Source organism: Alligator mississippiensis, chromosome 3 (genome assembly GCF_030867095.1).
Source record: "Alligator mississippiensis isolate rAllMis1 chromosome 3, rAllMis1, whole genome shotgun sequence".
Lineage (NCBI taxonomy): Eukaryota > Metazoa > Chordata > Crocodylia > Alligatoridae > Alligator > Alligator mississippiensis.
Genome location: NC_081826.1, coordinates 93,250,319 through 93,263,934, shown reverse-complemented (window position 1 = coordinate 93,263,934; position 13,616 = coordinate 93,250,319). Strand labels below are relative to the sequence as shown.

The 13,616-nt window shown below is 42.4% G+C and overlaps 1 protein-coding gene across 3 annotated transcripts in view; it reads right to left on the bottom strand.

The window, feature by feature from the left end:
• Window positions 1-13,616, bottom strand: part of ARHGAP28 (Rho GTPase activating protein 28) — a 104,953-nt gene that overhangs the window by 6,789 nt on the left and 84,548 nt on the right. For all 3 annotated transcript variants that reach the window (XM_014606606.3, XM_019490519.2, XM_019490518.2), the window contains 6 exons: window positions 13,195-13,272; window positions 9,413-9,575; window positions 8,333-8,415; window positions 7,112-7,309; window positions 2,655-2,798; window positions 204-358 (listed from right to left, as the gene is read on the bottom strand). In XM_014606606.3, the coding sequence (XP_014462092.1) occupies window positions 204-358; window positions 2,655-2,798; window positions 7,112-7,309; window positions 8,333-8,415; window positions 9,413-9,575; window positions 13,195-13,272 (821 nt within the window). The remainder of the gene's footprint in view (window positions 1-203; window positions 359-2,654; window positions 2,799-7,111; window positions 7,310-8,332; window positions 8,416-9,412; window positions 9,576-13,194; window positions 13,273-13,616) is intronic.

Below are 13,616 nucleotides of genomic sequence, written 5' to 3'. Positions count from 1 at the left end.
GTACCAATTATTAAGAACATGAAGACCAGAAATCAATGTTAAACATTTTTTACTGACCAATGTTACTGTAAATTACTGTTTTGGGGTTATTAAAATGTTCTTATAGTATGTGTCGCTGAAAAATGGATGATCAAGTTTTTATGATTTTGAAAATATTATTCAGGAAGGAAGGAATGTACTGATGACCTCCTGCTTTTACTCACCTGTTTTCACAGTGAAATCGAGCCAGAATGTCTTTGGCTTTGGTTTGACTGTTCAGTTGAATTGCCATAGAAACTTTTGAATGAAGTGGAGCATAAACTCTTATCACTCCCTCAGGTATATCTGACTGCAGACATGGTGGCAAAGTGACAATTCCCTAAAGACAAAATTCAAGACAGTAAGTATAAGTATATATCATGCTGTAGGTCATCTCAGAAGCAGTTCTATAAAGTCTTTCAAGATTGCTTGTGAAAAAAAATCAGTGGTTCAGGTGAATTATTAGAATGATTAAGCTATGGTTTACAAGTCGGGTATTTCACATATTTGTGATCATATATAATGACGTATTAACAAACACGATTGAACAAGATAAAACACATAATGATTAAAACTTCCTGGCAAGCCTGAGCAGATACTACAAACCCTGAATTTGAATTGAAGCAGAAATGTTCTAAGTCCAGATGGCAACATGTTCCCATAGGTTATTTCTGAGTGGAGTGACCACAGACAGGCTTGTTTGAAATCTCTGTTAAATACTAGAACATATCCTGTTTTTCTTTTTGAAGAAGAAATCAGCCACAGGCAAGGAGACTGAGGTTTCTGCCCCCGCCCCCTCAACAAGCCTAAGTACATCCAAGTTTATGTACAGTAAAATATGAACGTCCTATATGGTTTCCATTAATTTTATACAAAACCATGTACAGGGTTCAGACTACTGGTTATAGAAGTTTACTCATTCTTCTGTGATTTCTAAGAGGATAAATCAATTAGGAAGGCCTGTATTCCAGGGCTAATCCAGTTAATTCCAGTTAATATCACCCTGAGTAGAGTACCCTGTGCACCCTGTGTAATGTACAGTAGATCCTCTAGCTCCTATCCCACAACTAGAGCTGCATAATTTTAAACATCTGAAACCTGGCATTTATGCTACATACTTGGAAATTTTACTCACTTATTGAAACATCATTCACTTCCAATTTACCTTTCATATTCCAGAGAGAGTGTTACCCCCTGGTAAGGTATAAATCTGACTGCCATCTGCTAAACAACACATTTCAGAAAGCTCAAACTTATAATTTTTTTAAATTCCCAGGCTCAAATTTTTCTGTCCTGTCTCTTATTGTATGAACATGATTTTAAATCACAGTAGTTTACATCAACATTTTAGACAAATATGCACACAGGCACACATATCTATTTGCAATGTATGTGTATCACTGCTGGTAAATGGACTTCAGATATCTCAGTGGATAAAGGCCAACTATTCTTTGCATACCACCTTTCTTCTTTCAAGTCCACTATCTCTGTTTCCCATATCCTCCAATGCTATTCTCCTCTCTGGTTCTTCAACCCTATGCCAGAGATGTAAAGGCCTGGGGAAGCTTCTCATTTTGTCTTTACAAAGGCCCATAGAGGAAAGCAGTTCCCCATTTCCCATATAAACAGCTAGGGAGCAGGTCCAAAGAGCTGCAGGCCTTGTAGCTTACTACAGGAGCAGCAAATGATGCAGTTTGCTGTGCCAGGTGAATATGCCTACTTTGCTCAGTGGCTCAACACAAAGCAATGGAACCATGACCCATTGGATGTGGCAACCCAATCCAGGGCTGGATGAGGCTCATTTATTTTAACCACCATTTAATCTACTGCAGTTCTAGGACTTTGCTGAATCTCCTCAGAAGATTCAGTTCTGCTTGAAGGGCGACTGTAATTCTCTTACAAAACACATGGGTGTTTGCTGGGTTAACTAGCTAAAATGAGGAAGAGGAGATGGTTGACACCACACCACCTAGTACTTCCCCTACCACGTTAATCAAGTTCAGAGTCTCTGTGTTTTGTTGTAGCAATATATTAGCTCTGGGGATTACATCTTTCAAGATTGCTCTTAGATAAGTTTCTTCTGTATGGCAAAGCAAGCTGCTGTGAGATTAGAGACCCATGGAAAATGTTTTCCTATATCTATAAAACTTACAATTCTAACATCTAATCTAACACAGCTTGCTTCTCTAGTGAAACTTACTTTCCTCCTAAACATCTAAGGAACATATTACTAGTGGCATTTATTTTTATCACAGTAGTAGGTAGAGAGAAAGCATCTTGATGTGCAAGATACTATATATACAAATAAAAAGGAGACCCTGCCTGGATTGCTCACAGGCTGTATGTTATATGAGATGCAACAGAAGGAGAAAACAGTCAGACAGAAAGGAGTGGGTGAGAGCATGAGGAAGCAAAATGAAAAGAGTTTTAACAGAGGCTTGCAACTTGCCTAGCCAGTCTAAAATGGAAGCAATTTGTTAGTATTTAAAGAGGCAATTTGTTAGGATTTAAAGAGGCTGAGAGAGTTGTTTTTTTTTAAATTTGAACGAATATTTTTCTCCACTCAGAGGCATTTAAGAGAGGAGAGGACAGGAAAGTGTGAGGACACCATTTAAACATGATACATCAGAATGCACCTCTGATCTTTCGGGCCTCTCTCGCTCAATCGTCTTCCTCCTTAGAAGTTTTCTCACTCCCTTGTCAAACATCAGCTGCCTCTTGCTGTTGTTCATTGCAGCCTCATTCATCTTTCTTACCTGAGAAATCAGGAAAGATGGGACCTAGGAGAAGGAAAACAAGGTTGAGCGCGCACAAAGGAGCTAAAAAGCCCCTTTCCTATAAAAGTGACTTTAGTGCCAAATTAAAAGCACTGGAAATTGAAACCACGTGTTTATCCCATAAGCCATAAAGACTAGGCAACTTTCTGTTATATCACTCTACCACTTTTAAGGGTAAGATGGTAGTTCAATTTTCATGCTCGTTAAATATATGAGCTCTGCTGAAGCTGGCACTTGTAGGCATGCAGGTTGTTAGTTGCCATAATGTTTTTTTTTTAGCTCTTTTTGGAACTTTTATGGTTCCCATTATCATGGTATGTGAGCAGCTCACAGACTTTAATGGCACCTGAGAGGTAAAGAAGTGCTGTTATCCTCATTTTACAGAAAGATAACTGAGGCGCACAGAGAGAGTAGGCCAGATCCAGTTCAGTCTTGTAGGCATCTTCACTAAAGCACTGCAATACCCAAAACAACAGGTGCCCTAGAAAGGCTATCCAGATTTTCAGGGTTAGGCCTCCAGGTTCCATATATAAGTAAGAGTGCTAGTGCCATTTAAGAATGATGCAGAGCTACATAATAAGTGGGCAGGACACATGGTGGCCTATAACTAGCTAACCAAACACAAGGCACAAAGGTGACTTGATCTGCTACAGCTCTTGAGCATTTAGGGCCCCTCTACACATGCAGGTGAAGGCATGATGGAACTAATATGCAATCCACACAATGCATGGCACACATGCGTGGCAGGAAGTGGGCTTTTGAGATCTCAAATCAGATCCCATCACCCTTTATTGTTCGTGCAAGGGGAGCCTGGGGCCCCTTCACCAGCAAGAAGCAAGTTCCCATGGCTGGGAGCCCCTTCAGCTAATGGGGCTCCCAGCCACAGGGGCTCCCCATGCACTTCTGCAGCTGGGAAACTGCAGCTGCTGTGATCTTCCAGCTGTGGAGGTAAAACATGTGGCTGGGAAACCAGCTGCTGCAATCTCACCCATGGGGTGCATAGTGCATCCCTGTGGCTGTGAGATTGTGGCAGTTGCAGTCTCCCAGGCGCAGGGTGCATTGTGCTTCCCTGCAGCTGGGAGCCCTGTCAACTGATGGGCCCCCAGCTCTGTAAGCGTGTGTTCCCACAGCTGGAAGACAGCTTCAGCTGGGAGCTCCCAGACCCAGGGATGCACATGGGTGCCCACAGCTGGGACCTCTGATCAGCTGATGCAGTTCCCAACCTCAAATTAAAGCTGGATAGAAACTAGCTATGAAGTCATTACACATTTTCCGGCAATAATTTTATAGCTAGTTGGACCTTTTTAAAGGTGCCATAGTTAATTTGCCAGTCTAAATTAATTGTGCAGTTAACCAGGTAATTATATAATGCACGTAACATGTAAACCAGGCCGTAGGCTACTGACTCAGGGTTGAATATTAGGGGCAGACTCCCATTTCACTTTATGTGCACATATGGCAGTTACTCAGCCAATGTACTTTTTATTTTTGGCACTTGCATGCAATTTGTGATCCTTCTCCAAGTTCAGTAAGACGGAGCAGCCAAAATAGAGAGGAGGGTAGGACCAGGAGCAAGGGAACAAGCCAGAGCCTATACGACTCAGAGAGATGGGTACTGCTGTGGAAATGTTTTAGCCTGGACCCTTGTTCCCAGTGAGGCAGAAAGTGTTTCACACCTCTCCAGTGACTATTAACTGCAAAGGGCCAAGATTCAACTTTAAGAGGAAGAAATGAATAATGTGCGATCTGTAGCCACATAGTTAGAGCACTGTTCTGTACCTTCCTCCAGCCTGAGTGGATCCCTGTGTTCTCCCCAGCCTGAGCAGATCCAGTACTAAATCCTTTACCACCCAGGACAGTGAGGGAGCCAGAGAGATACAGGTTAAAACCCCACTTTCTGTGAGGGGTATGTCACAGGGCACCCCGGTGCCCCTGCTCCTAGAGAGGAGAAACTGCCAGGGAGCGAGTTAGCGAGCCCTGGCCTGATATAACGAGCCCAGCTGAGGGTTGCCCGGGTAACGAGCGCAGCTGCAGGTTGCCGGAGCAACTAAGGGGAGCCAGCTGCCTGTAGGAGGCAGGGCCTGGCCCTTATAAAGCCCAGGGCTGAGGCCAGGCTGGCAGTTCTCTGCCAGCAGCTGGAGAGGTAGGAGCTCCCTCAGCCAAGATATGGGAAGGAGCCTGATTTGCAAGTACAGCTCATGATAGCCCTGAGAGGATTGGGCACTATGGTTTAGCCAGGGGGCTTTATGTTTGAGTTACAGCCAGGAGGCTCTAGTTTATGTTTGGCTTTAATGTTATACCGGAGGTTTGGGTGAGGCTGTAGGGGTTGGAGGAGGCCTCATAAAGGGCCCCACGGGAGTGTGGGGGCCCCAGCACCCGAGAAAGGCGCAGTATCCTCATAGGGACCCCAGAGAGTGTGGGGTGCCCTAGCGCCAAGAGGGCACATTGTCCTCATAGGGACCCCATAGGGGTGGGGTGCCCTAGCGCCAGTGAAGGCACAACTGGCGGCAAGGAGCGCAACCAGTGGGTTGCGAGCGCAACCAGTGGGTTGCAGACGGGGGACATAGACCCCGGGTTATGTGCGGGGTACGTAGACCCCAGCCCCAGAGAGAGGGGCGATTTTATCAGGGAGCCCGAGGTGGGCACGGCGAGCCCCAAAGACGGGGAGCGCCATATTGAACTATTGGGAAGCCCAGTGTGGGCACGGCGAGCCCCGAAGAGGGGGAGCGCCATATTAGGAAGCCCAGGACGGGCGCAGCAGACGCCAGCAAGGGCGTCACTTGCGGGGTGCATAGACCCCAGCCCCAGGGAGGGGTGATTACTAAGGAGCCCGAGAGCGGGGCCATACTGAGGAGCCCGGTAACAGGCTAGCACCGCGGAAAACCCAGAGGAGGGCAAGGTGCTGCGGTTGCCCCCAAGAGGACGGGGAGTAGAAGTGCGGTGAGCCCGTACTAGAGAGGGTAGTGGTGCAGTGGGCCCAAAAGACCAGTGGCCAGAGAGGACGTCCCAGAAGGGATATTGTGTTAGAGAGAGCCCGGGAAGCGGGCGTGCAGACACACCAACGTCTATTACATCTGCGAGGCTTGGGGTGTGGTATCAGGGGAGGTTGGAGCCACGCGCAGCCCATAAGGCCAGGGTGCCTGGGGAGCACCCATTATACCGGGAGACCCCAGGTGGGGTCCAGGAACACACGGGGACAGAGGTCCTGAGTAGCCGTGCCCAGGGAGTCATAGGCAGCCTCCCAACTATATATACAAACATCAAAGACGTGGCGGACTAGAATAAGAGGGTGCCTTGGGCCAGCCTTGACACGGAGCGAGGGACCTCGAGGAGATCACGGCCCTCCTGAAGGACTCTGCCATGACAGGGTGGCCTAGAACCTTGGTCTTCTATTTCCTAGTGATGCCCAATCCACTAGGCCATGATGCTCAACTTTTCAGCCCAGGGAGCTGGAAAACTGGTGTTGGGCTGGTCTGCAGGCTGGATCCCTCATGGGGTCAACACGCAGGATTGGGCTTCACACTACCTCAGCCTGGACCTGCACACAAAATTGGGCCCTGTGCTGCCTTGGCCCAGCCCTTCATGGCCAGATTGGGCCCCACTGCATTTGGTTTGGGTCTCACACTGCCTCAGCCCTGTGCTACCTGAGCTGGTCCTGCACATCCCTATCAGGCCCTGCTGAGGTCCCACCCCATGCCACCTGCAGCCCTGCATGACCTGTGGGCTGCATGTTGGGCACTAGGCTATTGGGATAAAACAGGAGAAGGCCCTCCCCTCTCCTCCTGGATGCTTATGCATCTATACTTCACATGTAGTAGGATTGCAAAGTGTGTATAAGTGTCAAAATTGACAGTTATGCAACTGGGTAACTTCCACTTGAAAGCATAAAGTACAATGACATTCAACCTTCAGTACCCCCATTTATTCAGGATGCAGGGTGCCGTAATGGTGGTTTCACACCTGTTGTGTAACAGCCCACTGGCACTCACCTGGAAAGGAGCCCTGTGCTCTACACTCTCCTTTGGCCTAAATGGACCCAGTATTACAGCCTTTTCTTCCTGGGTCAGCGTCCTGACTGCCAAGTTGTAGGACAGTCTGACTGGCAGCACCTTGTACTGCTCTTATGGAAGCTTGCTCACTCTGCAGCCCAGAGTACAACATTTTGGAGGTCAGAACAAAGGGAAGCCAGAGAGTCTGACACAGTAACCCTTGTGTTTATATAGCTGCCTTGTATGGTATCAATCAGTCAGGATGCCTGGAAAAATACATCTCCATATGGAAACCATAACACATATATTGCAGTCAACATTACTCACTGTCCACAAGATGTCCTGGTACCTAATTAAAAGTCTGACTATGTGTGCTGTGGTGGCTGCTGCTTGCATCTCTTCTTGGTTTGCCCGTTTGCCTTTGCAGATGAAGAGGTTTGGTGCAACGATCATGGAAACATTCCATAAATTCATTTTGTTTTTCCCTTCATTAGCAACGACCTTCTTCAGGAACTGCAGAAAGGCCTAGGAAAAGCAGTTTCTCTTACTCAGCACAGTGAAATACCTTAGTACTTGAATACAGCCTTGAACTGTAACTTGAATACACCATTCAACGTTTTGATCTGTAAGGCATATATCGTTAAGGTGCTAATAATCTTAATGGTTAGCTCTCTCTTTATACAGCAGCTGCACAGGCAAGATGAGCCCGGACACTTCTGCTGACAGTCCCGAGATGATAAGATGGGCAAAAACACTTGAATCCTGAAATCATTTTTAGCAGAGTAAAAAAAAGTTTGTTGCACTTCTATGCAACGATCTTCAGTTTACTCGGGGTGTCTTAATAACTTAGGAATGATTAGCACTCTTGTTTTGTAGAGTACTGCATATAACACTGCCCATGGGTACAGAATTTGGTCAAAAGCCATTGTTAATAATACTTGTGCATTACTTCATATTTTACAGCAGAGGTCAGTCTTATTTTGCTGAGGGGAAAGGAGCTGGGCAGGGATGTGAAGTGTACCCTTAGAGAGAGAGCGGAGCTAGTAGTAACCCAAGCCCATTCTCCCCCTCTGCCAGTCATGCTGTTCTACAACCATATATTATTGGGAATACACAATTAGAAGCAATACAAATGAAAGAAAATCAAAGCCTCTAAAATGTAGACAAATGTGGTAACATTAACTAAAACTGGAAATCAATAACTACATAACACAAATTAAGATTAGTGATTGTGAAGAGACGGAGAGAACACTGTGCCAATACACAAATGTTGGAAGATCACTTTTTGCAAGCGATGTGGTAAATACCCAATAGTGAAATCCCTTTAAAAAATCATTTGTGAATAATATCCATAAAAAAATCCATCCAGATATCATTCCTATTAAATAGTGTACCATGCTGTACTCAGAGAAATGGAGCATCTCTTCAGACAGATGATAAGAAACAGGCACAAAAAATGTCAGGATCACTTCTTATCTAAAACAAATACTGACTCTCATTTAAAAATAAAAAATACAGATGGCAGGTATTATGAAACAGAGCACCTACCTTGGCTGTGTCCCTGCTGGCATCAGGCAGCAACAAGATCAACAGATGTAAAGCTTGTAACTGTAATTTGATCTTGGAGATTCCTGAGAATAAATAATCAATGTCTGTAAAGTCGTAACGATTTTTAGGTTAGTGCTGAAAGCAATGTTAGCAGGTAGATTTGAAGACAGGGTGGCAGCATTGAAGGCCTTACAGAGACTTTACTATATTAACATGAGTATAGTAGTAGTTCCAGTGCCCAGATCAAAATATCCAATGGATCCACAGAGAGGAGGAGACTGGTTCCACTGTTTTTGGCTCGCTTTCTAGTCAGGTTAGAGAACAATATTGACAGCAAAACAAAATATGCTTTGTTTTTATAAATGCAATAGAATAAAACCATTGAAAAATTACTAAAGTGGAAGAAGCTGCAGAGGTAGGAAATTATTTCCATGGAAAATTTCCTGAAAATAGAAGTTGTAGCCAGGATCGTTGGTTGTGGTGATGTTACTTTGATCTATGCTAGCAGTGTACCTCAAGCTAAGAGTCAACCCCTTCTCTGCTGCTGCTGCGGTAGACACACACTGTTGTTTGGGAATGGATGGCACATATCTTTGTTTTCATCTGCAGCTACGGTTGGGTTATTAATACTATATGAGAAGGTAATCTTTAGGGATGAAATTTTATATCAGAAAATAGTGCAAGGATTTCTTTTTCAGGTAACAAGATGCTTTCCTGGAATAGGGGACGAGAATCTCATGTGCTGCTCAGATCACATGGCATTTATTTCCTGGCCTGTCACCAAAAGATCCTAAGTTTTAGATCATTGTATTTGCTTCTGCCTCTTGGGCCTATACTCAGATTGGACCATCTGGGAAAACTAAAAGGCAAACTATAATGCTATTTTAGGTGTTCTATCTAACTCTGACTTTACAGGGTCCAGAGATCGTAAAGATAATCCCTTCTCTTTGGAGAGGTGGTCACAAAATGGGCAATATGAGAAGGAAATATAGGAAACCAAATCTCTGATGGCATACAAGCAGTCTCTTTCCTGTGCTTTTGCTCTTTTTCTTCCTTTTCTTTCATTCTTTTCCTACTTACTTTCCACTAACATGATGAAGGCAGGCAGGTATTCTACAGTGAATAGAGGACTTGGGAGTTCTCTTATAAACATCTTTAACAGTCCTGCTGCATCATTGTTTCGTACTTGATCCCAGTCAAACAAGTCTTCATAAAATTTTGTTTCAAGTTCTTGGTGGAGATTCTGCAAGACAGAAGAAAGCAAACTGACTTTTAACTTTATATGTTTGACTTCATTTCATAAACGCCTTCCACAACCCAGGATATGTCTATGTTGCTTTCGCTGTTATTGAAGTGTGGAGTAGATGCACCCAGGCTGACTTGAAACTAACTGCAAATCTAGTCCCATTGGCTTTCTCAGGTTGTTTTGTAGTATATACAATAGTACACAATAGGATTCTTAAATTCAGTTTTACTTCCATTTTCTAGTCTTTCTTTATAGACAAGAGTTAACACATCTGATCAGTTCTGAGGAACCATAATGGTACCAATTCCATACTCTGGGACAAAAAAAAATGTATTATTCTGTCTGCCCACCTAACCCAAATGCTTTCGGATGCCTTTACTTCTAAAGAAGGGAGTGTAAATAACTAAACCTTCTCTCTTTCGTGTGTGTGTGTGTGTGTGTGTGTGCGCGCGTGTGTGAGAGAGAGGGAGAGAGAGAGAGATTCAATATGACTTTAAGTGAGAGTATTATCTAGCCCTTAGAGTCCAAATCCCACCAAAATGTCTGATGAGAAGTCAGGGAAAGTAACATGTAGTATGTAAGGTATTGTTCCCCATTGATATCCTGAAAAAACATTCTAAGTGAACAGGAGCACTTCACATCTGACTCTGCTTCAGACTGCACCAACAAGATCTGTCAAATTGTGCTTCTGAAGAGGATAAAAATGCCCAGACAAAGAATGCTACCTTGCTGTTTATTTAAACAGACCAACACCCATACCAGAAGACCATGGTATAATCCTAAAGACTGTTTTTCTGCAAGAAATCTGGAAAGGAAACTTTCTTCAAAACCAGAGATCCTACTCAAAGGAAGGCCTCACAAACAGCTTGATTTGTATCTTCATCTCCTGAAAACAGCTTTTTTGCCTGCAAGAACGTTACTGTTTGTTTGCTCATTCATATTTATCCTCACTTATGCATCCATAAATTAAGTACCTTTTATAATTACTACTGGCCAAATACTTTGCCATATACACATGAAGCGAATTGTTGATTTCAATAGGACTGTTTATGTGAGCAGGGCTTTATATTTGATGTGCTGCTTTTTAATCACATTTTTGTCAAATCTGCATTGCCAGTATGCAAGAAAATTAGCTTATTGAGAAAGAAGAGCTTTTAAAAAATGAAGCCTGCCTCACATTAATAGAAGGAAATTACATATCAAATACAGTCACACATAATGAAGTGAAATGGTTGGCACAAAAGGAAATATAAAGTCATGCAGGATTTGGTGTTTAATGTTACAATGCCTCTTTTACTAGTACATTTTACTGGCTGCATTCTCTGCTATCTCAACTGCCTTTTTATTCACATCGCTTGCACCTAATCCATTCAAACACCTGGATTAAATTCCCTCCTGGTAACTGACTGAGAAATATGGAGCAGAACCCCACACTTCATCAAAACCACAAGGGGAGAGAAAGAGCTCTCAATATTTGCTGCTTAATATTCCAAGAACAGGAAGAAGGTAAAAGAAGACAACCGAGAGGCAAGACCAATATTTTTGCCACATACTTTGTATACGCATCTAGTTATATTAAGAAATATATTCTTCAAGCAGTCTTTCATTCTTCTGAGCTCACAATAGACTAGATTAATATTTCATTTTGATTTTTTGTTCAGTGGAGCTCTTGTTACATTCCACAGTTAAGAGGCAGAGGAAAACTTGTATTTATTTCTACTTCTTTGCAATATAGAAAGCTCACCCTAAATCACATCCATGTGCCTTTTATTTTTTAATACAAGAGTGAAATAAAGTTGGAATGCCCTCAAATCCTAATGTCATAATAATGTATGACGGCTTTGAAGAATGAAATCTGGATCTGCTTAAGGAAATCTTTCCCTCCGTCTTTTACTGGTTGACTTGTTGGAATGACTTAAATGAACCAAAAACTCAAATAAAGAGCATGGCATCTTTCATGTGGATGTTTAACTTGCCACTTAGCATAAGAAAGTCATATATACAGAAACACACATCACAAAGTAATTTTCTGTGTACAGGATGTGAATAGCTGAACAAAAACCAAGAGAGTGTATGCAAATACAAAAGTTAATTATTAAAACATACAAAGCAGCTGTGCTGTGTTATTTTTCTGCAACATAGAAAGTAGTGTAGATTGTGTGAAAGAACAATGAAATATTGTAAAAACTCAAACTGGGATTTTGCAGAATCCCAGTCCAGATGAGGGGCTAAATCCTGTAAGATACTGCGCATTCTGTAGGGTTCTGAGCTCTCTCAACATCTAATGAAGTCAGTGGGGTAAAAAAATCTGCACTTTCCCAAAGCCTTGAAGAATCAAGCCCTATTATGGCCTCAGTTATCTCCAGCTCTAAATTTGCAGAGCCTTATCCAAAGTAACTAATATAGGGCTTCATCCAATTCCCACTTTACCTCTGAAAGATGCATTCCTCATTTACATAGCTCCAGTCACCTCCTTCCATCCCTTATCTATGCTTTAACATGAAATGGGCTCTGTAGCCTGTCATCATTATGTGCCTTGTAAAGCTTCCCCTTAACATATGATATTTTACTAGCTAAAATTGACCTCACAAGCCAATCAACACTGAGTAGTCTACAAAATCCTGAAACACTCTTAATTTATTCTGTGCAGCTGTCACAGCAAAGCTTAATTCTCTCTCTCATAAAAAGGCTATTTTACTTGCAGGTGGAACATTTTGTTATAGCAGGTGGGATTTGTCACCTTAAAATATACATAAACAAAGCAAAAATGCTATGAATATTGATATTAATTTCAGAGGAAAGGAAAGATTGTACATAAAAGATACCAACTACTGGAGATAGTTTTATATAATAAAGACCTGCTCTTCCACTTAATGTTCTGAGTCTAGAGCCACTAAGCAATGCTTTGTCATTCTCTCATTTGTAATGGCATGACTTACAGTATGTTATTCAGCTTCAAGTTGTCTTTAGGTTTTGTGTCTTTATGTACACAGTTCCAGACACAGTGTAATGCCTGGTTAACAAGAAAGAGAAAATTGGAACAGAAACTGGAATGGAAGCCTGTCTGTGTCTTTAGTTGACAGTTATTTTTGTCAATAGTCCCATTGTGTATAGGATAAAATGTGATTCCATTTATCGTGGCGTCAACCTTACTACTCAAATGAACTCTTCTGTTGTACAGTGAAAATGGACTACTGCCGTCATCAAACACTCAGATAAAGGACATGCTTCTCAGAGACCAACATTACGATTGTAAAACACCAAACAAAGGATAAATGAAAAAATTGGCAAGGATCTTTAGCTAAAATTACTTGATAACCTCCCTTTAGTGACTCAGTATTTCTTATGTAAATTAAAATAATAGAAGCGAGATTTCCTGTGAGACAGAGGTAAGGTCATGAAAACAGGGAATTCTTCACAGGCTCAATGTAGGAAAATGGCACTTTGAGTACATGTATGCTCTAAATAAAACATTAGCCCATGCAAAGATTTGGGCCTCTGTTTCAGGCAGCAAATGGCCAACCATAGATTTTCAGTGGCAGGTATGAGATTGGTGATCGATCTGTACCAAATTGTTGCTTTCTAAACTAGAAAAGGGTAGATGGCATGTATGTACCTTAACTCTTGAAGCAGATCCAGGTACTCGAAGAATTCCTTCTGTTTCTAAGCCTGTTTCCTCAAGCTTGAGCAGCAACTAAAAAGTAAGAGAAGCATTTAAAAAAAAAACCTAACCATTTGGGGGGAAAAACCCTCTAAGTACCTTTTGACAACCTGTCCCCCCAAAACAGTTTAGTAACAGTTTACTTTTATGTGATCTATAATAGCAAATAATTAACGTTCATTTAAACAAGCATTCTTCAGGCTGTACATTTCAGAATAGACTCTATACAATTATATAGCTCATAGAACAGCAGGGCTTTCCATTGTGATTTGGGACTCCTGGTACCTAGGAGCACTGATAGTGAGGGATAATATTGATGAGGTAGATTTTTTTACAGTTTACAATGAGCAGTACTGTTTTTAGCAAGTAATCATATT